This window comes from Rhinatrema bivittatum, chromosome 18, assembly GCF_901001135.1.
Source record: "Rhinatrema bivittatum chromosome 18, aRhiBiv1.1, whole genome shotgun sequence".
Classification (NCBI taxonomy): domain Eukaryota; kingdom Metazoa; phylum Chordata; class Amphibia; order Gymnophiona; family Rhinatrematidae; genus Rhinatrema; species Rhinatrema bivittatum.
The window spans coordinates 48,823,558-48,846,584 of NC_042632.1; the positions used below are offsets into that span (position 1 = coordinate 48,823,558).

A 23,027-nucleotide genomic window follows, 5' to 3' on the forward strand; every position below is an offset into this window, starting at 1 on the left:
TGCTAAAAAAAGGAAAAAAAACCTCAAAATAAAAATTCTGGGATTTCACAACCCTACCAGAAATCAGGCTGATGGTGATTTGAAAATCAAATCCTTGTGCATACTTTCCCTCCCCTGACCTAATCCCGCTCCTTTATCCTGTGGGCATGTGAAATGGCCTGTGCACTTTTTACCCATCCTAAGGGTGGGCATTATTAAAGTCTATATATCCGGCTAAGTGTAAAGTTTTCCAGCCACAAGAGACTAGATAACTAGTCCTGCTCTCTGCCACATTCCATTGCTTTCCATTAGGATTTGCAACCCCAAAATCTTTGCTTTGGGTTTGTTTTTTCACTTTATTTTTTTTTCTTTTTTCAATTCATTTAATTGTTTGTTTGCCAATCCAAAAAAAAAAAAAAACCAACCACCAAAACAAAAAGAAAAAGAAAACCTGAACTGTTTAAGAAAAACAGCCTTGCTACACCCCTGGAAGTGGCCTCCTACCCTGACACAGTTCAGCCCAATTGTTGATGTGACAAATGGCACTCCAGAATCAGGCGCCAAAGTGACATCACTTCAGCACCATTTTTTAAGTTTCTGGAACTGGAGCAAGCAGGCTGCACTCCAGAATTGTTCATGGACCGCTGGAAAGTGGCAAGAGGGACCCGAGAAGAAAGGACTCCAGCCTGGGTGGATTTTAACAGGGGCTGGGAAGGTCCTGGAGAAGCTGGGCCAGGGGAAGCCCATCTGGGCATATCCAGGCCCCAGGTTTAATGCTTCCAGGGCTGCAAGATGCACATTTAGCAAAAACAAAAATACCCAAAACTTTGCATGTGTTTTTGCAGGAGTCTAATTTCTGTTCGTTCCATTTGGAAGAGACCAAAAAATGACCTCATTTGTTATATTTTATACACTAATTGTAAATGAATGCACATCCCTAGGCAGGAAGAAAAGTAGACACAATGTGCCCAACATCTGAATTTTCAACAGGAATTAATGCAGCAATTTCCTTTTGAAAAATTCTAAGCTTCCTATGCAGAACCTACCTAGCCCCTTCCCCCCCCTTTCTTCAAAGGAAGAAAAAAGCAGCCTGCAACTTTGCCATTCGACCTTCTATATTCAGAGAATATATCCGGCTAAGTCTGAAGTTTTCCAGCCACACAAGACTAGGTAACTTTAGTCCTGCTCTCTGCCACATCTGGAGACAGCTAAATAACTTATTTGGTTAATTCCAAATATCCGAGTTTTGGGGATATCTTTTTTTATTCAGCTAGATCTTAGCTGGATAATTACTGGATAAGTGTGGGGAAATATTCAAAACTCGCCATACATCTAGATAACTTGTGAGTTATAGCTTTGTCTATTTGGCCTCTATCTGCATAAACTCGTTTGGAAAAACTCCATGCAGCAAAAAGCAGGTGTATTTGTGTACACAATAGTTTTGCTGGGATAACTGTCAAAATAGGTTTATGCGTGTAAGTGCACTTTTGAAAACTGGTGCAACTTATGTGCAGAATCCACTAAGTTACGTGTGATATTGCAAAGTTACCACCTAAAGAGCTAAGAGAAACAAGATAAGTATGAGAGAAAAAATGTGTGAAGCTTGCTGGGCATACTAGATGGGCCATTTTGGTCTTATTCTGCCGTCATTTCTATGTTTCTATGTTTCTATGTTTCTATATGTAAAGGTGCAACTCAGAGCCATGCTGTTTGTTGTCTGTTTATTACAGATGGTCTTAATTGGGATAAGCTGAGTTTCCTTATCACTTCATCAGGCCAAGATATATTAACTGACAGCAACAAATATATCTGAATAGCACATGAAACATTCTGTTCAATAAGGGGCATGCTGAAAGGGAGTGAGAGGAAAGGAGATAATAAGGCAGGTATAAGGTCATGCATGAGAGAAATGATGAAATCGGAGATTCAGGCGCAGTAGCATTTTTAAAAGTCCCACATTCCATGCATTCAGAGTTGGAAGCAGCTTCTCATTTTGGAAGTCTTAAATACTATGCGTACCTTCGCCCCTTTCAATTGCTTCTTCCCCCACCTCTCAGTGCAGTGGGATACTCCACTCCATCCATTTGAGGAAGCATTTAGGGAGCTGTCGTTCAGCTTTTCAGAGAGTGCATAATTTCACCAGGAACTCTGGAGCGAGACACTATAGCAAATGAAATTAACTGTCCACCAACCTACCAAATGAGGTTCTCCTAGATAATTCCAAGACAGTTTTAAAATCAAGTGGGCTCATTGGCAGATAGTAGGTCTGAGCTGTGCAGTTTCATGCCAGAACACTCGGGTAACTGTGAAATCATCAGAAGGCACATTGGTGTTCTCTAGGACTGCAGGTTCTACTATTTTATAATATGTATATTTGATCAAGTGCTAGATCAGGTAGCCTTCCTCTTCTGATGTAATATTCTTTGTTTTTTTGTGAGATGGTATTTTCCGCCTGTTCCTTTGGGCCTCTAACTGAACCAGGGCTGAGGCTGGATTCCTAGTGCCATTCACAGCCAGCCAGAGGTTTTTCACCTATTTTAAACCCTGCCTCCAGTGCACCTAGTTTGGTCATTGCGATGTCGGTCCTTCGGCTGAGCGCCATGCTCTGAGGCTCAGTCTGGAACCCTGCAGTCATAGGCTCTAAATCCAGCCACTAGGTGTTGCCCTGGAATAATGACCTTCACGCTCTCCACCCCTGCAGGAATGCGAAGGCTGCCTGTGAAGCATTTCCAACCCAGCTACTCAGGGAGCAGACCGGGGACCTTCCAAATGGCAGTGCGCGCAGTACTGGCTCAATATTGTAACCGAGGAGGACTTTCTTACATTCTGTACCTATGGGACAAACCTTTGATAAACCAGACCTAATTAACTTGATTATTCATAATTATAAAACTAGAAGTAGACGTTAATAAAAGCCATAGGATTGAAGCCAAGACTGGCTCAGCCTGTTAATTTTAACATGCAGCTCTCCTATCAACCTTTTAGTTTGGTTAAAAAAGAAAACTGGCAACGTTTTTGCATTTCCTCCACTTTATTTTCCAAACTTTTGGCTGAGATCTGTAATGGAGCGATTTGCTCGCGACAAGAAAAGCCAACTGCAGAGTAGATGTAGCATTGGCTGTAGGCAGACAGGGATTCTGGGATTTATCCTCCAGGTATAAAGAGCTTCCAGCATCTGAATGCAAATGAGCTTCCCCGTACTCTGTTCCAGCTTTCATTTAGGAAATATGAAATGCTTTGCCAAGGCCCTCTTCGAAAGGGCCTTGCCTTGTATCCACCGTCTTTGCCAGAATGGCTGCTTTTGGTGTTTGGAACAAGAACCCTTACCCCTAGTGCATCTCCCCACCCTGTCACAATCATTCTACAAAAAAATAATTCAGTTTCTGGCCATGTTCTGTAAATTTAATTAGTGCTGAAAAGTGGCTTGTTTTGCAAGATGATCAGTTTTTAACCTCGGTAAATGACTTTCTGTATGAGTAATAAATTAAATGCATTATATCTTTTTCATGCAGTGCAGCTGGGCTCATAAATACTGCCAGCAGTTAGCTGGTAGTTTCACTTGATTACCTTTTCCATTACTGTTTTTATAATCCTTGTAGGAGTGGGAAATCCATTCAGTTTTAATAACACGAAGGAAATGTTGATGTGGGGTTGGTTTAATTAATGAGATACCTCCCAGTTTTGTTTCTAGTCTCAGACTCTGAGAAGTGACCTGAAGTGTTTAGTGCACGGCCTGTAATTGTCTTGACAGATCTTGCAAAGGTCAGCATTCCCGTTCGTTCCTTTGTCTGTTCCCCCAAACAGCTTTGGAGCTTTCATGGATGAAGATGACTGCCTGGAAGAAGTGTCTTGCAGGATTTCAAAGACCTTTTATCGGCTTGTTCAGCTGCTAACGCCCCAAAAATAATGCTCTATGCATTCTGAGAGCAAAAGAGAAGCAAGATCCGTTTTGTTTCATGCACTTAGTGCTACATGATGACGTCTGCAATCCAAGTGCAACGCATTTGGTACTTTGATTAAAGGTGAACTTTTGTTCTCAGTTTGCCCTTAAAATAGAAGTATGAAAAAATTATAGTTAAAGAATATACCCCATAGAACAGAACTGCTGGGCAATTATTTTAGAAAAGGTTTTTTGTTTTTAGTGAATTTAAGGCTTCAGAGGATAAGAACTTAAATCTGAATGCTGTACCATTGCCTCATGTTGGGTGTTTGAAGAGGGTAGCTGGCACAGAGTGCTGCTAGCTGTATTTGGTCCTGGAGAAAAATACATTGCTTTTTATTGCCCCGGCCTAAGCATTGACCAAATAAATGATGGTGCATATGGGCATCCCAAAGTTCCCTTCTGTGTAGTCTTGAAAACTCCTGAATGACCTTGTCAGAATGCTTTTGTTGGTCTTATAATAGGACAAGCAAATAATTCATAGTTCCTTTAGATATGTATAATCTGTAAATTGTTTTAAGAAATCATGTTTTTTTATTCTCTCTCTATGGACATGTAAAGGGCCTGATTCACTACGAGGATACGCTAAATACGCATATTTTACCCACCCAATTACAAAATATCCACGCATATATTTTACATGTGAAAATAAGCTTTCCAGCTACTACTTTCCCCACACTCACAACTCACTGAAATGGAGACCAGCAGGAACTAGGAATTTGAAAAGGTGCAGATGTAATGACACGGTTTCTATCTCTACCCCTTGGTTTAAAAAAAAAAACCTTAAGTGGTTTTAAATAAAATCCACACCCCTTTTCAAAAAAAAAAAAAAAAAAGAAAGGACCCAAAAATTGAATTCAAGAAACTCATGACATGAGACACACCCACCCCTCTGTGTCTGGCAAATAAAACTCAAAATACATAAAAGGAAAAATAGCTATATCTAGACAAATAACTTGAACAGCATCTGCAACAAATTGCAGTAGTCAAAAAAAAAAAAAAAAGGAAGTGTACAGATCTACTGTAACTAGTCCTACTCTGTTTACACATGGATTCACTCGTCCCTAGCACAAGTCAATTCAGAGTGGAATGAAATGTCATGCCTCCCAGGCTCTATCAAAGGTCATTCCAGATCCCACCAGCAGCTCTCCCACGCTGTGAAGATTACATTAGGGCACACTTCCTCTCATCTCAAGGAGACTTCACCACCCGATCAGTCTCCTCTATGATATTTTAAAATCTACCCCTTTGTGTCTATGGCAAAAAAAAATCTACCCCTTTGTGTCTATGGCAAAAGGCCTCGATGAATATGGCCTTTAGTTTTAATTTCAAATTCAACAGCAGGTTTTTAATATGTTTTATGATCTCTGGTTAGTACTCTGCAGTATATTTTTCTTCCAATCTTAGGTTTAACCTGGCCTGACCTGGGAAATCTTGAGTAGCCAGTTTACTGGAAGATGTGTAAACAAAAGGAGGATACTTTTCAAACTTAGGGCATAGTGGTTTATGGTAAATCTTACCTTCTCAATGTGATGGGTGGGGAGGGGTAATCATTCACAAGCCAGCTGAAACACTGCCAAAAAAACCTAACCAAAGATGGAGACAGAAATACTGAAACAACCGTGAAAGAGGAACAGAAAATATGATGGTGAATAAAGAGCACAAAGCCCATCTAACCCCCTCATTTATCAAAATGCGTTAAGGTGTTTTCGCATATGTTAAGGGCCTGTGAAAACGCCTTTAACGCATGCGATAGCACCGTATCGTATGGTGCGATGCTAATCCGAAAAAGAGGAGGAGTTAGGCACTGGGTTTACTGTTTTTGCGAAGCCCTATCACACGGCTGTAACGTCGATTTTAGCTACAACTTTTTCAGGAGCGTGCAGCCATGCTATGGCTTGCATTACGGCTGATTGCCTGTTGTGATGTGGTTTGTGGATGCCGGTTTTGGTAGTTTGAGGCCAAATATCTGTGCATATTTTTGATGTTTTCAAAATAGAATGTGCACGAGGACAAGCTACTTAAAATTCATATATCCTACTTTTACACATACAAATATTTTGAATGTCCCACATCCTTTTGAATTCCATTACCATTCTTTATCACCACCTCTTGCCGGACGGCATTCCATGCCTTCACCACCCTTTCAATGAAAAAATATTTCTTGATATTGGTACTGAGCATTATTAATACCTTTCAGGTATTTATAAATCTGTATCATATCCCCCCCTGTTTCTCCTCTCCTCTAAGGTATGCGTATTTAGGTTCTTTAGTTTCCTCTCAAAGATATTCCGGTGAAGACCTCGTACAATTTTAGTTGCCGTTCTCTGGACCGCTTCTATCCTGTCTCTGTTCCTTTTGAGATACTGACTCCAGAACTGAACACAGTACTCCAGGTGAGGCCTCACCAAGGGAGCTGTACAGGGACATCATCTCTTCCTTTTTCCTGCTGCTTATGCCTCTCTATGCAGCCCAGCATTCTTCTGGCCTTAGCCGCCCTGTCACGTTGCTTCACACTGCCTTCAGATCGTCAGATGCTATCACCCCAAGGTCTCTTTCCCGATCTGTGCACATCAGCTTTTTTACCCCCATCGCATGTGGCTCCTTTGAATTTGTGCATCCTAAATGCATGGCTCTGCACTTCTTGGCATCGAATCTCAAATGAAAACCTTGGGGAATGTTCAAAGTTCTCTTAGGTCGCTTCTCATTCTCTCTTCAGGCGTATACCCACTCTGTTGTGCAAAAAGACAAACGTTTCCTTCTGACCCTTCCGCAATATCACTCAGAAAGATATTGAACAGAACCGGTCCCGGACCCTCCTTGAGGCACTCCATTTTATCACTCTTCTCTCCTCGCACTAGGTTCCATTTACCACTACTCGTTGTCTTCTGTCCATCAACCATTTCATCACCTTGGGACCAGCTCCCAGGTTTTTCATTTTGTTCATGAGACCCCTATGTGGGACGGTATCAAACGTTTTGCTGAAATCCGAGCACTAAATGAAATTGCGTGTGCTTTATGAGCCGGCTTTCAATCTCTGTACATACTTTGTCTCCCCTCTACCTGTCTCCATTCCTTTTTGAATGTGGGTGAAAGCCTTCACGCTCTAATATAAATATTGTGTGATTACTGATGGCTATTGCAATAAGGTCATGCAGTGGTTACATTATTTATATTCCAATGCATGTTTTGCAGAGCCATGACAAACAATTAGTAAAATGGATAAAGGATATTCATATATCTCTAAGGGACTGTACTTTTTACACTGCTTGGTGACACTTTGACCTTCTAGTTTATTATGATTCAGGAAAAAGTCAATAATTCTTTGCTTACCAATGCCAGAAGAATTTTAATGAGTTATTGAGTCAGGCAGTTAATCCTCCAGTAAGAAATGTTTCCCCCTTCTTTTTTTTTTTTTCACTTACAGGATAAAAACAATACAGAGAAATAACCAAGACAAATAAATTAGAGGCTGTTTAGACACACAATCTCTCTATTTTCCTTTATACTATTTTAACCTTTTCATATCAGTGAATGTAAAGCTTTTTGTATTAGCATTTTGTATTTCCATTTAACAGTGGGTATGCCAAACTCTAGCACCAAGAGATTAATTAGGGTTTGTTGGAACAGTTGTAGGACAAGTTCTGTGTGAGTCATGTTCCAGTTTTGTAATTCTACAAGGTCTCTCCACGTTCTGCGTGTCACAGTCAGGAACTGGTGTTCCACTTTTGACTCTGTAGTGCTCTCCAAAGCAGGGGTGAGAGAGTTTGGAATCGAAGCGTCCATGATCTGACTTTCATCGCTGGCACACAGTTTATAAATCTAGATGAGGGTAATTTGTGAGCCAGATGCTCACTTGACATTCAGCTTCTCTAAGACTACTACCAAAGTCATAAGTTAGCAGGCTGAGCTGCTTTAATCGCAAAATGTCTTATTGTCTATGATCTGCCTCAGAAGAAGGGCCAGTTCTGAGGTGAAACAGTAAGATAAGTAATTAAATAACTAGGGCAAGTCCAGGAAAGTTTTTAAACTGATTCAGAAAATTCAGATCTTGATAATAGCTGGCAAAGCTATACAAATATAAGAAATGGGTCGGTCTAATCTTAATTGATATCCAAATCAGGTCCCAGCTGGATGATCCATCCTCAATTACCAATGCTATCTTATCTGAAACAATTGGAAAACAGAAGCACTGAAATGATTAGAAGAGCAGAGGACTTAATTCATGTCTGTGTTACATTATGACTGTAGCTCTGTAATCCACATTGAACATCTGATGGATTTGGTGGAATATAAATACGCCAAATAAATACTTAAAATTAAATTATGGGGCTTCAAAACTGGTTCTTTTCTTCTGGAACTAGGAGACATTAACCACTGTAAACATTTGAACAAAGTGAGGTCCACATTCCGCGCCACTTATCCTAATAAGTTTCGGCTTATCCAGCTCAGTGAGGTGTTCTAAATATATCCAGCTGCAGTCAGCAGCCACCACGTAGCCAGATAAATATTTATCCGGCTATGTGGTGGGAGAGGAATCAGTGTAATGGGGAGGAGTTACGTTAGCCAGAAAAATTATCCAGCTAACTCCAATATTCAGAGTTAGCTAGATAACTTAATTAGCTAACTCTGGTCTCCTCGTAGACCTGTCCTAAAGTTAGCTGGCTATATTCAGCGGCGAGGTTACACCGCAGAATGTATAGACTAAATTAGCCGGCTAACTTGCCAAGCCACACATCAGTTGACTATGGACCTCAATGTTGTAATTTCTGCAATCTGTAACCCAACTGCTCTTACACGGTGAATGATGACTCTGTGCATAAGTCAGGGACCAATGGGAGCGTTAGTCAATGGAGCAGTTTGATTGTCTGAATATCTGTGTGATAAGAGCATGGTGTCATGACTTTAGCCATACTCACTATGCAGTATATCTTATGCAGTAGTTTAATATGTTTCTGTACATGTTCCTTTAATACTTACAATCATGCAGTAAAAGAGATTCACCTGGCTGTACTATAGTACAGTACCAAAGTGAAAAATGTTCATGCACAATCGCTATAAAAAATATATTCCATAATGCATCTGCAGTGTATGTGTTCCATGTGTACGGAGGACAAATTTGCACAAAATAATCTGAAATGCCTGCCTGCCATTCAACTAGAGTTAACCTCATAACCCAACCTAAAAAATCAGCTGCCACTACTGGTACATGAACAAATATGCAACATACTTAAAGAACCAAAACTGAACCCTAAATTAAATTAAAGCTGTCTTATTGTTTAAAATATAGTAACCATACACGCTTTTTTGTTTTTAGTGCTCTATGGGCAGGATGGACTCCATGCATCTTGTGGAAGGAAGTACTGTGGCCGTGGAAGACGGTGTATTGTTAACAAAGAGACAGAGCAGCCTGAATGTGTTTGCCTGGAAGACTGCAAGCCCAGTTACTTGCCCATCTGTGGATCTGATGGCAAGTTTTACGAAAACCATTGTGAACTCCACCGTGCCTCCTGCCTACAGAAAAAGAAAATCTACATTGTGCACAGCAAAGACTGTTTCTTCAAAGGTAGGCCCAAGTTGCAAAGATACAATGGAGTCAATTTTCAACAAATTTTGAGTGCCTAACCTTGGAGTCTAAATGCCTAAGGCAAGGGAAATTTCAGCCAGTCTTAGGTGCCTAAGCTTTTGATTGAAATATTTCCTAACTTTAGGTATCTAAAACTGAGGCATCAAAACCTGTTATTTATTCGCCAACTTTTAGGGACCTAAAGTGAGGTATCTAGCACTGAAAATCAGGACTGAATTCCTAGCTTACTTCCCCCAACCTAACCCTGCCCCTGATCCTGTCTACTTTTTAGGTGCCTAAATTTAGATGCCTAGTGAATACAGATCTTCTAAACTTGGGTGCTCAGTGGGGTAGATTTTAATTTAAACATATCTGAGTGTATAAGTCCTTAATTTAGCTCCCTTAAATTAGGTGCATGGATCTTTTGAATATCGGTTTCATTGAATATTGCATATTGGACCATCATATACTGTGAAGCTCTTGCTGTAAATATGATTTGTGCTGTTTGTTTCTATAAGTGAAAAAACATCTCAAATTGTAGCTGTATTCGAGGTTCATGCATCCAACCATCCACCCCTGAATTACACTGACTTTAATATATACGTTATAATAGTTCATTTGTAAGTTACTAAGCAGTTATACTCAATTGTAGTAGGTTATTTACATCCTAACAGTAGTTTCTAGCTTGATGGACTCTCAACCTGGGTAACATCAAGCTAGGTTGAGAGAACAATGTACAAATCTCATCTTTGTGTGTTTCCTCACTCCAAAGGACATCAAATCTTCACAAGAATGTACTGTTCTGTTCGTATGTCTCACCCTGAATGTCAAAGTGGTCGCTAACCCCTATACTACTACCTAAACCTCATCTCGAGTAACTAGGTGGGGCCGCATATAGAGGTATAAATACCTAACTGCTATAAGGGCCTTATAGCTAGTCTTTCTCTCTCTCTCTCTCCCAGTGGTTTTTTGGGATAATAGGCTATTACCATAAAACAAACCTCTCTTCCTATCACTTCCGATAGTTTGATGAATCCTGGCCTATGTTTACTTTAAGGTAGTAGGGGATTTTAATTTGCAAGTAGATGTACCTCCTTGTTTGTACGCTCAATATTATTTTTGAAAAGATGACTTTATTCATTTTATAAAGCCAAACATGAATAACAGTATACACATACAAAGTACATTTTAATCGTAACAGTTCAATAGACAAAAAAAAATAGGTAGCTCTTTGTGCCTTGTTGGAAATAAGTGATTTGACACAGTTGGTACAGGGGGCTGTACGTGAAAGGGACCCACTTTTTGGTTCAGAAGTGGCCCTTTAGGAAGGGAGATTGCAATTTTAGGGAACCCAAAAGGTTATTTGGTCAGAACATTTTGAAGTGCTATTTTATTGTAAGTATTTGGAGACTAAAAAGAAGGGAGAATACTCAGTAGGGAACAAACTATTTAATTGCCATATTGATCAAGAGTGGTTTGGGGAGGTGATGAGCTCATTGATACATGAAAGAGAAGAAGAAATAAAAGCTAAAGGGGTGGAGGACTTGGTTTTAGGTTTGTTTAAGAACATAAGAAATTGCCATGCTGGGTCAGACCAAGGGTCCATCAAGCCCAGCATCCTGTTTCCAACAGAGGCCAAAACCAGGCCACAAGAACCTGGCAATTACCCAAACACTAAGAAGATCCCATGCTACTGATGCAATTAATAGCAGTGGCTATTCCCTAAGTAAAATTGATTAATAACCATTAATGGACTTCTCCTCCAAGAACTTATCCAAACCTTTTTTGAACCCAGCTACACTAACTGCACTAACCACATCTTCTGGCAACAAATTCCAGGGAAAGTGTTGACCAAATGGGGGTTGAGGAAGGGAAAATAAGGAAAAATAAGAAGGCAAAATCTCCCTGTTATTCCCCAGAATTAAGTGAACAGAAATGGGGGTTACGCCATTTAGAAAGGTGGAGAAAATCTGGACGTGTGAACTTCCATATCTGCAGCATTGAGACTTGTGGAGTGTTCAAAAACATTTAAAACAGCTTTAAGAGCTTTTCTGATCAATCAAGCATTTATCAAAATAATGTCCTAATTTTAAGATATAATTCGCTAGTGTGACCTTGAGTATTTAAATTGCTTTACATTTTGTTTGTGAAGCTATATTGAGTTTTATTTATGGTGATTTTATGTATGTTTATTTTGTAAATTTCTTAGGGCATGTGCATGAAGCAATTAAGAAATTTTAATAAACAAACAGGGCTGCCTGGAGAAAAAGTCAATAGTATATTTTAAATTAATTTATTTAAACATTTTTATATACCGGTATTAGTTGTGGACATCATACCGGTTTACATAGAACAAATTAGGTTTGGAAATTACATGTTAACAGGGAAAGCAATAACTGGGAGTGGGGGTAACAAGAAGCAGCTATGAAGTAAGGATTAATTGATGGTTGAGGTTAAGAAAAAATATTGTTTGGGTGTCATTGAGAGACTAGATACTAATCCAAAAGTTGTTTTTAAGGTGGTAAAACAGGTCATTAACTGAATTTTTTGTTGAAAAGGTAAGGAAGTTGAAAGACTGGGATTATGTGAAGGAAGGGAATGTTAAGGAATTACAGGATGAAAGTAGGGAGGAAAGAGGTGAGAGCAAAATGGAGATAAAAGGGGTAGAACCTGTAAAACGTAATAGGACATAGTTTGCAGACAGAGGGGGGTAATTATGGGAGACTGATGAACTTTCATTGATGGAACTTAAATGGTATCTGGGATGGATTAGACCATCTTATTTATTAGATCTGTGCCCATGTTGTTTGTTTTGAGTTTTACCAATTGAAATATTACCTTATCTGTTAAAAAGAAATAGTGACTACTTCTTTGGAAGAGGGAATAGTTCCACCAATATTGAAAATTTGCAGTCTCGAAAGGACTGGAAAAAGTGCTAACCAGACGAATTATGGATTTTGTAGAAGAATGCTATAAACTAGATTCCTTACAAGCCAGGTTTAGAAGGGGCTGTAGTATGGAGACAGAGATGGTTTCATTGGTTGATGAGATTTTACCAAGACTGATTGTGGGTGAGTCAGTTTTTATAATCACTTATCAAATACTTTTGAGTTTGTGGATCTTGGTAAATTGCAAAATCACTGTGCAGATTTGGGTTTAGGAGGAAGGGTGCTAAAGTGGATAGCTGTGATTTTGTAGGGTAGACAACAGGTTGTAGCGCATAAGGGAGTTATTTCCTCTTGGAAGGCATTGGAACAAGGGTACCTCAAGGATGCTCTTTATCTCCCTGGTTATTTAATATCTTTCTGGCCCTTTTGAGCAATTTAATCCATTAATTTGGATTTTTGCTCTTTTTCTATGCTGATGATATTCAGCTGATTGCTTCTTTAGAGGTAGATTTTAAAAGCATTGCCTGCGCAAAAAATGGCCACATATGCGCATGTAAGGGCCGCACGTGAGCAATGCAAATTTTAAGAATCCATGAAGTACGCACATACATACCCTTGTGTGCATCAAGAACAAGGGGGCAGAAAAGGGGCCGGGCATGGGTGTTCCGGGACAGGGCCAAGAGTTATGTGCGTAACTCACCATTGCACACGTCCACATAACTTTACTGCTGGTCCTGATGAGGAGCAAGTCTGGAGATCTCCAGTTTTAGGGCTTTCAGCACAACGTGAAGATTTGGGGTCAAGTGGTTGAGGAACCAGAGGGTCCTGAAGACTTCAATATCAACTGGACAAACTGGTGGACTAATTTGAAAAATGTTTTTTTCCCTCGCATGAGCATGGTTTAAAATCCGCCTGCATATGCACACAAAAGCCACTAAAGCCCTAGTGGAAATACGTGTGGGACATTTACTCGGGCCGCCTCTTAAGATTTCGCGCACACATAGTCACATACATGCAGCAGGGGGATTTTAAATATGTGCGTACTTGCGCGCACGATATTGCAGTGTATGTCCACTCACGTGCCAATACGCATGTTTATGGGCGCACTCACATGCCTTTTAAAATTAGCCGATTAGAGAAAAAGTAAATCAAAGCTGTATAACAACTAAACAATTGCTTATGTGCAATATTGGGACCTGCTAAGGGAGATAATATCTATCCCTCTTGTTGAAGATACCAAATTGAAGTAAGCAGAAGTGATTAAATCATTGGGGGTTAAGTTGGACACATTAACAATGGAGAAACAGATTCTTTCAGTGGCTAACGCATTCTACAGATTGAAGTGGGTGAGACAATTGAGATCTTTTCTAGAAATAAGAGCATTCAAAAAGGTGGCTTATGCCCTGGTGTCACAATTTAATTATTACAATGCTCTGTATCTAGGGTTACCTGAAAAATTGCTCAGAAGACTGCAGATAGTTCAGAATATGACGGCACGTTTATTAATGGGAAGTGGCCGTTACATGCCAGCTCGCCCATTACTTTTAAGGCTGTCGATATCTCCATGATGTAAATTTAAATGTTTAGTACTGGCCTTTAAGGTATTGAGGGGTATATGCCCTCCTCATCTTAGGGGGATGTATTCAGTGACACCATAGTAGATGTGAGCCCAGGGCACATCTTTGAGCACAATTAAGTTTGCCATCTGTGAAAGCATTTATACACCTAAGCCTGCAAAATTGAGCCTTTTCTTCTGCAGTCCCGAAACTCTGGAATGAATTACTTGGTGGTGTTAATAGAAGAAAATAATTTGATTAAATTACAGAAGGGGGTAAAAACATGGTTAATGAAGAGAGGATATTAAAATCTCATTTATGGGGCTTATTTGAGGTGTAAACAGCTGGTTTATAAGTATTCAATGCAAGAGGATTAAATGCTTTAATATTTTTAATGTATTGTTCTATTTTTGAATTTTAGTGTTATATGTTTGTTGTAATAAATGTGAACAATAAAATAAAACAAATATACAAACACATAATAAAATAAACATAACCAACATCAAACAAATGATAAAATCACTAGTTTAAACACTACAATATTAATTTACAACAATATTCATTTACAAAACCTAATTAATAGGAAGGAATTATCACAAACCTTAAAGCAAGATTGAGAGCACATAAACAAAAAGTAATCGTCAGTTAGTAAAAGAAGACTGTGAGAAAAGCCAAGCCCTGGCTATTTCCTAAACTTTAGATAATTACATACCAACTGGATGTCTAAAGACAGTGAATTCCACAGCTGAGGCACCTGAGAACTGAAAGCTTTATTAAATCTTAGGGATGTGCAGAGGGAAAAGATACATTGCTATTCGGTATTCATTTTCCATTAAAGTTGGAAAAACAAAAAAACCCCATCCCAACCCTTTACATTTAATTAACTACAACCCCCCACCCTCCTGACCCCCCCGCCCAAGACTTGCCAAAAGTCCCTGGTGGTCCAGCGGGGTTCCTGGAGCGATCTCCTGCACGCGGGCTCTTACTATGTCACAGGGGCTACCGGGGCCATTGGTCAGCCCCTGTCACATGGTAGGAGCACAAGATGGCCCCAGCCATCCATTGCTCCTACCATGTGACAGGGGCTGACCAATGGCACCGGTAGCCCCTGTTACATAGTAAGGGCAAAGACTATCGGCGCCATTTTGAATACCGGCAGCCGATAGTCTTTGCCCTTACTATGTAACAGGGGCTACCGGTGCCATTGGTCGGCCCCTGTCACACGGTAGGAGCAATGGATGGCTGGGGCCATCTTGTGCTCCTACCATGTGACAGGGGCCGACCAATGGCCCCGGTAGCCCCTGTGACATAGTAAGAGCCCGAGTGCAGGAGATCACTCCAGGAACTCCGCTGGACCACCAGAGACTTTTGGCAAGTCTTGGAGGGTCAGGAGGGTGGGGGTTTTATTCGTTAATGTGTTGCATTCATGGGGGCTCGCCATACGTTTCTCGGACCCATGAATGCAATGAATAGGGACCTATACGTTGCGGATTGTGCATTCGTTCAAAACGAATGCACATCCCTATTTGAGATTCACCTTGAGGAAAGATTTGTCTGTGAAGGAAGCCTCAACAATTCCTGCTCAAAAGAACGAAGAGATCTAAGAGGCAGCTAAGAAACACTGAGTTTACTTTTGCAAAACTTTATGCAAATTCAAAAAAATGAGCTGCTATCATGAAAATTCATGCGGAAGAGCTTAATAACTATGCTTACAGTGCTTATGTAAAGTATGAAAAGGTCTTCGCAGGCCAGTTTTCACAAACCCCCCCCCCCCCCCCCCCCCCGTGCTTCAATAAGATGTAGTTACCTTTTTAGTGAAGACATCCATAGGAAACTTGTGCACATACATTTTCTACCCAGTTTATTTGCATAGGCATCCTAGTAAAAGACTTACGCAAATAATATCATGACTTCAACATGAGCTTTGGTGCATTTTAATACCTTGGGACCTCATAGTTGCATCAATTATATCCATGGCTTAATTTGTAGGGATGTGAATCGTTTTTCAACGATTAAAATTATCGTCTGATAATTTTAATATCGTCTTAAATCGTTATAGAACACAATACAATAGAAATTCTAACGATTTATCGTTAAAAAATCGTTAAATCGTGTTAGTGCGCACTAACAGAAAATGATACAAATTGACACTTTCCAGGTCAGTAAAGGTCAGTTAGGAATGAATATGTATTCCTATTGGCTGGCTGCCCTCTTATCTATTGATGTTACCAAGGTTCCAACTGAGGTGATGGTTGGGGGGATGGGAAATGGAAACTGTTGGTAGTTGACAAAAAAAGTAATGTGATCAGTCAATATGACTAGAACTTGTGCCCTATTCCTGATACCAGGGGTGTTGTAATCTTCCTGCACTCAGTGCCCTATCCCTGATACCAGGGGTGTTGTGATCTTCCTGCACACAGTGCCCTAACCCTGATACCAGGGGTGTTGTGATCTTCCTGCATGCAGTGCCCTATCCCGCCTGCATTACTAGTGAGAGGCTGGCTTCACAGACAGGGGGGAGCTGCCTGACCCTCACTCCTCCCCTCCCCCATGTCCCAGCCAGTGAATGGTGTGTGGGTGAGGGGGGGGGGGGAGGATGGAGAGGATGAAACAGCTCTTTCCCTGCATTACTAGTGAGAGCCTGGCTTCACAGACAGGGGGGAGCTGCCTGACCCTCACTCCTCCCCTCCCCCATGTCCCAGCCAGTGAATGGTGTGTGGGTGAGGGGGGGGAGGATGGTGAAGGCTGAGACAGCTCCCTCCCTGCATTACTAGTGAGAGGCTGGCTTCACAGACAGGGGGGAGCTGCCTGACCCTCACTCCTCTGGGGTGTTGTGATCTTCCTGCACACAGTGCCCAATCCCTGATACCAGGGGTGTTGTGATCTTTCTGCACACAGTGCCCTAACCCTGATACCAGGGGTGTTGTGATCTTCCAGCATGCAGTGCCCTATCCCGCCTGCATTACTAGTGAGAGGCTGGCTTCACAGACAGGGGGGAGCTGCCTGACCCTCACTCCTCTGGGGTGTTGTGATCTTCCTGCACACAGTGCCCTATCCCTGATACCAGGGGTGTTGAGATCTTCCTGCATGCAGTGCCCTATCTCTATTAATACCAGGAGTGTTGTGATCTTCCTGCACACAGTGCTCTATCCCTAATACCAGGGGTGTTGTGATCTTCCTGCACACAGTGCCCTATTCCTGATACCAGGAGTGTTGTGATCTTCCTGCACACAGTGCCCTATCCCTGATACCGGGATGTGTGCAAGAAGATCACAACACTCCTGGTATTAGGGATAGGGCACTGTATGCAGGAAGATCACAACACCCCCGGTAACTGGGATAGGGCACTGCATGCAGGAAGATCACAACACCCCCGGTATCAGGGATATGGCACTGAGTGCAGGAAGATCACAACACCCCCGGTATCAGGGTTAGGGCACTGTGTGCAGGAAGATCACAACACTCCTGGTATTAATAGGGATAGGGCACTGTGTACAGGAAGATCACAACACCCCTGGTGTCAGGGTTAGGGCACTGTGTGCAGGAAGATCACAACATCCCTGGTATCAGGGTTAGGGCACAAGTTCTACTCACATTGACTGATCACATTACTTTTTTTGTCAAGCTACCAACTGTTTCCATTTCCCATCCCCCATATATTGTCAGTGGGAACCTTGGTAACATGAATAAATAAGAGGGCAGCCAATAGGAATACATATTCATTCCTAAACTGACCTTAACTGACCTGAAAAGTGTCAAATTGTATCATTTTCTGTTAGTGCGCACTAACTCCCGGTTAGTGCGCACTAATGGGAGTTAGTGCGCACTAATCGGAAAAAACGATTTTTAACAATTTTTTAACTAAAAAATCGTGCCAAACACGATTTTCTTCTCCTGCCAGACGATTTCAATCGTTAAGACGATAGGGGACACAATTCACATCCCTATTAATTTGTGGGAGAACTGCCTGGAAATGAGTATTACCCCTTCTTTTCAGATTTAAGAGGCAGAACAGCAGCAGCAACCAGGTAACCTGTAGGGAAGAGAGATGCGAGCCTGGAGCAGGCAGAGCCAAGAACAGCCATTCTGCTCCTCCCTAATTCAGCCATGCCCATTCTGCTCCCTCCCGCCCTGTTATGCAGAGACAGGAGGGGGAGCAGTGTGAGCCTGATGCAGAGACAGGAGGGGAGCAGTGTGAGCCTGATGCAGAGACAGGAGGGGAGCAGTGTGAGCCTGATGCAGAGACAGGAGGGGGAGCAGTGTGAGCCTGATGCAGAGACAGGAGGGGGAGCAGTGTGAGCCTGATGCAGAGACTGCAGCCTAATGCAAAGAAACATGTTGAGCCAGCACAAGTTTGAAGCCTGTGAGAAGCAAGGCTACCTCACCACTGCTCACAAGTTTCAAACTTGTGCTAATTCAGTGCCTTTTTGTGTGTCTTACCCTCGGCTTAATTACTGGATGAACAATCTAGAATGGTGTTCTGCCACCTTTTTTCCTAGGACCTGAGGATCAGGGCTGATGGTGTAAATCAGTCCTGGTGGGTGACGAACAGCCTGGGGTTGAGGATGCAGGATCACAGGGGTAAGAAGGAGGAAGACGAGTGCGTTTGGAATTGTGTGTTTGTGTGTGTGTTGGAGAGAAGAGGGTTCACAACCAGTCCTGGCCCCACCCCATTGCACATGTCACACCTAGCTTGAACCCCCCCCCCCCCCCCCCAGGCTTCTACAAATTAAGCCCTGATCATATCAAAGTGGATTTTTAAGAGCAGACTCCTTGGCATATAAGGAAATGTAGGTAGTCCCCCACTGATCTGGATCTGCTCAGAACTTCTTCCAATGGAAATATGTCATGGTGCAAGCTAGGGGTGTGCATTCGTTTTGAACTTAAATGTAAAACGCAACTTTTTTTTTTTTTAACTTAAAAAAGTGATGAGGCGAAAACGATCGGATTTTCAACTTATTCAACATAGCTATGTTGAATACGTTGGAAATCGCGATTGTTGATCCTAAATAAAAATTTAAACCCCTCACCCTCCTTAATCCCCCCCCCCCCCAAGACTTACCACAACTCCCTGGTGATCCAGCGGGGAGTCAGGACGCCATTTCTGAACTCCTTTGCGAGGAGCACGTGACGTCAGCGCCATGTCGGAGTGACACGGCGTCATGTGATTCCCCGCGGGTTCGCTCCGGGACCCTCGGGCCCAAAAGGAACTTTTGGCCAGCTTGGGGGGGCCTCCTGACCCAAAAGGAACTTTTGGCCAGCTTGGGGGGGTCAGGAGGCCTCCCCAAGCTGGCCAAAAGTTCCTTTTGGGCCCAACGAGGGTCCCGGAGCGAACCCGCGGGGAATCACGTGACGCCGCGTCACTCCGACGTGGCGCCAACGTCACGTGCTCCTCGCAAAGGAGTTTAGAAATGGCGTCCTGACTCCCCGCTGGATCACCAGGGAGTTGTGGTAAGTCTTGGGGGGGGGATTAAGGAGGGTGAGGGGTTTAAATTTTTATTTGCACGTATGGACATAGACTCAACTTATGGAATTCTCCATATGTCCATATTGACCGCAAATGGGACCCCCTTTCGACTTATGGACTTATGAACATAAACGTTTGCTCTGCACATCCCTAGTGCAAGCTTTCGTTGCCCAGAAGAAGTGTCGTCATTCGAATGTCGAACGTGTAGTCTCGGCTGCAGCAGCAGCATACTGTGAACATAACTCTGATTTAGCTTTGCTTTCACTTAATTTCACATTACAAGACTTTGCTGATGTCTTTACACCACAGTAGCTTTGGCTGGCACTTTATCGTCAATTGTGTTACAGAATTTCTTAATGTTCTTTTTTTTTTTTTTTTTTCCACCACAGTGATCAGCAAAAACAATCTACTGCTTATGGCTTTTTTTTATGACGCATCGTTTTTTCTGAGGGTACTTTAGAATCCCACTTACCCTTTTATGACATTCGGCAAAACATCTAGCCAGACAGCTCTGATGTGGCAATCTGTCCATGGTCAGGGCTTCACTATTTCAGCAGATTCTGGTTCCTGTAGTATATTTTTGCATAGCATAGAAGGAGATCAGCTGGGGGTGTAAGTGAAGGGAGGTCCTTGGGAGTGAAAGAGCGGACGGGCTGCAGGTAGGGGTGAGGAGATGAGAGAGAGAGGGGACAGGCTGGGAGAGGAGGGGATGGATCAGGGTGGTGGATGCATGCAACGGCCTCCAAGTGGAGGTGGTAGTGACAAAAAAACCCAAAACCAGTAACAGAATTCAAGACAGTCTGGGATGAGGACAGAGGATGCCTAGTTGTGAGGAAGTGAGGAGAAAACCAAACATCATTTGGGGGTCTATGGTATTGCACCAAGAATGATATTGGGCAGACTGGATGGGCCTCAGGGTCTTTAAATGCCACCATATTCAGTTTTAAGGTTTCTCAGTAGATCTAGAGGCTGCAACACATGACTGTCAGACCTCCAGTCACAAATCAACAGGTTGCATCCTTTCAGCAGTACCAACACTTTTTTTTTTCAACACTAAATTGCCAATGTTCTACTAAATCCATTCCTAATCTATTTCTTTTAGGTTAATAATAAAACAAATGAATGCACATAGATTGCAAACTTTTCCAGGGAGGGATTGTATGAAGGCTGTTTATTACCTCGCTGAAGAGGACTGAACACTGCTGATGATATAATTTCAGTGTATTTTTATTACAATATGCACAAGTAACTGGTGCATAAAACAATGTTCTAATGTCCTGGTAAAACACTTAACTGTATTTTACAGCCTTTCAGCAGGATACTTAAGATTTTAAAACACTGTAGCTGTGTCAGTATTTTTACCCAATTCAATATTTTATTAACAATATAATAATTTTCCAATATGAAAGCCTACCCGTTCATGGAATGTTCACATTGGAATCCTATTTCTTCCTCGGTTTAATATTCACCCTTTGTCTCGAGCAGTGTTAAAGCGATGGAGTTCACATTTCAGCAATCAGCCACCTTCCAAGGGCTCATCAGACCTGATGACACAATGTCATACTCGAGTGGCTTTCTGAACGAGTCGTGAAATAATGCAGCAAAGGCTTTTCTGAATCTCCCCCTTTTCGAGGATGGAATGCAGTGTCTTAGCAGAAGGAGAAAACAGGCCCTTTGCAAATTCTGAACATTTTTTTTGAAACATTGTTCAGTAAAAGCTGTAAATTTTAGTTGTGGCTATGGTACAGAAGAAGCATCTTTTGATACGGAGCGTAACTACGTAGGGCTTCTCTGTCTATAGAGTGAGGTATCTATGCTTTGTAAAGCTATAATCCTTTGAGACTGAGATGTGAATGCTTTTGCTGAACGCTGATTCATCAAATCAACTTGGCAAACCTCTTCTTTTTATCAAGAAAAATCCCCCCCCCCCCCCCCAATAAAAAAAATTATCCAAAGATTGTTTTCCAAAAATCTAAACAGGACTTTTTGGCTCTGCTTCATATTTCCAACTTTTGGATTTTCCCCAGATCTACCAGGGAAAAGGTAATGGATTTCCTCAGAGGGTCCAGGGAAAATCTGAAAGCTTTTTGTCACATTCGACTCTGGTCATGTTCTGCCTGGATCAAGTTCAGATCGGAATGGTTCACAAATTTCTTCCTGAAAGCCAACATTGGTAAGGACTTTGCAGGAAAAAAGGAAATATAGTCCAGTGGTCTTCCCTTGCCAGGCAGCCTGCCTCAGCCCCGCTCGCTGCCGTTTATAACAGGGGAGGTCTAAGAATGAGGAAGGCAGCAAGGGGCTTCATTCGTGGCTACTCAGGGATGTTCTTCATTTTTAATCCCATTCCCCTCCCTGTCTACTTAGCCCGTGTAGGAGCAGGCGTCCCTCCAGGACAAGGTAAAAGTGGGTCTTCAGGGCAGAGCAATAGGCGTCTGCAATGAGCCATGGCTCCCTCTCGCTGTGTTAATACCTCCAAAATTCATCTACATGGATGATATCTGCCTTCTCCCTAAATCCTTCAGTCTTTGTTTTGTTAACAGCAAACTCTTTTGTTTTTTTTCCTTTGCTTTGCTCACATATCTGTAGGGACCTTCATTTTCTTTTTTTTTTACCTTGGGAAGTTGGTTTGTTACAAGAGCAAAAATGAGTAAATATTAGAGTATATTTTGACAGACAAAAGCCAGGACAGTAATTAAAAAAAAAAAAAAAAAAAAAAGAAGCAGACTAGGATCCTAGGGCAGGGATTCTGAAGAGGGTCACATAACTTTCAAAATCATTGGCAGGGCTAGATAAATGGCTCTATCGAATGATGGTATATAAAACTCAACAAATAAATAAAAAATGTAGTGGCCACTTCTCCCAGCATCTTCTCCAAGTTCTTCCAGTGTCATTCCATCTAACTAATGTTTTTTACTGTAATGTTCACTTTGTTATAATATTTCACATTTCCTTGGATTTGTCTGCACTATGTAAACCGTTATGATGGCTTTTCCGAATAACGGTATATAAAACTTTTCAAATAAATAAATAAATAAATAAATAAATTCCATTCCTCATTTCCCCTCCGCATCTCACCTTCTCCCTTACCTCTTCCTCTTCTCTCCCTCCCCCCTACAATTCTCTTTCTTCATCGCTCTTCCCAGTGTCCCCCTTCTCTCTTCTTCCCACCTCCCAGTTGGAAACAGTTCCCTCTGCCTCTCCTCTCACCAGTGCCCTCCCTCCCCGCAGCAGCAGTAGTTCTGGCCGCCCTCCTTTGTGGGCTGTAGCGTGCATGTGCGTGCTGCTGCACTTTGATGCACATACGGTCTGAGCCCAACTCCTGTACATGCTCTGCTGTCACTCCTATGGACAGTGAAGAAAGTATCACAGGCCTGCAGCTATGTTGTTTTTTTTTTTGACACTGGGGTGAAAAACCATGTCAAGCTGATTTTCACCTTTGCAAAAACCTGGGAATTTACTGGTGAAAATCTTTTTAAACTGAAAACAAAGGACCCTACATATGGGGACGCGGCCATGTTAAGAAGCGTGGGCCAAATCACCCTACAGATCACAAAACTAGTGTCCTGTTGGTTCGTAGCATTTATATGACCTTCATGGCGACGTCTTTGGCAATATAGGCTAATCTGATCTG

At 41.9% G+C, this 23,027-nt stretch overlaps 1 protein-coding gene across 3 annotated transcripts in view; it reads left to right on the plus strand.

Annotated features, from left to right (window-relative positions):
* The window catches only part of FSTL4 (follistatin like 4), a 635,712-nt gene that overhangs the window by 352,379 nt on the left and 260,306 nt on the right, over nucleotides 1-23,027 (plus strand). For all 3 annotated transcript variants that reach the window (XM_029583824.1, XM_029583825.1, XM_029583826.1), the window contains one exon: nucleotides 9,237-9,485. In XM_029583824.1, coding sequence (XP_029439684.1) covers nucleotides 9,237-9,485 — 249 coding nt within the window. The remainder of the gene's footprint in view (nucleotides 1-9,236; nucleotides 9,486-23,027) is intronic.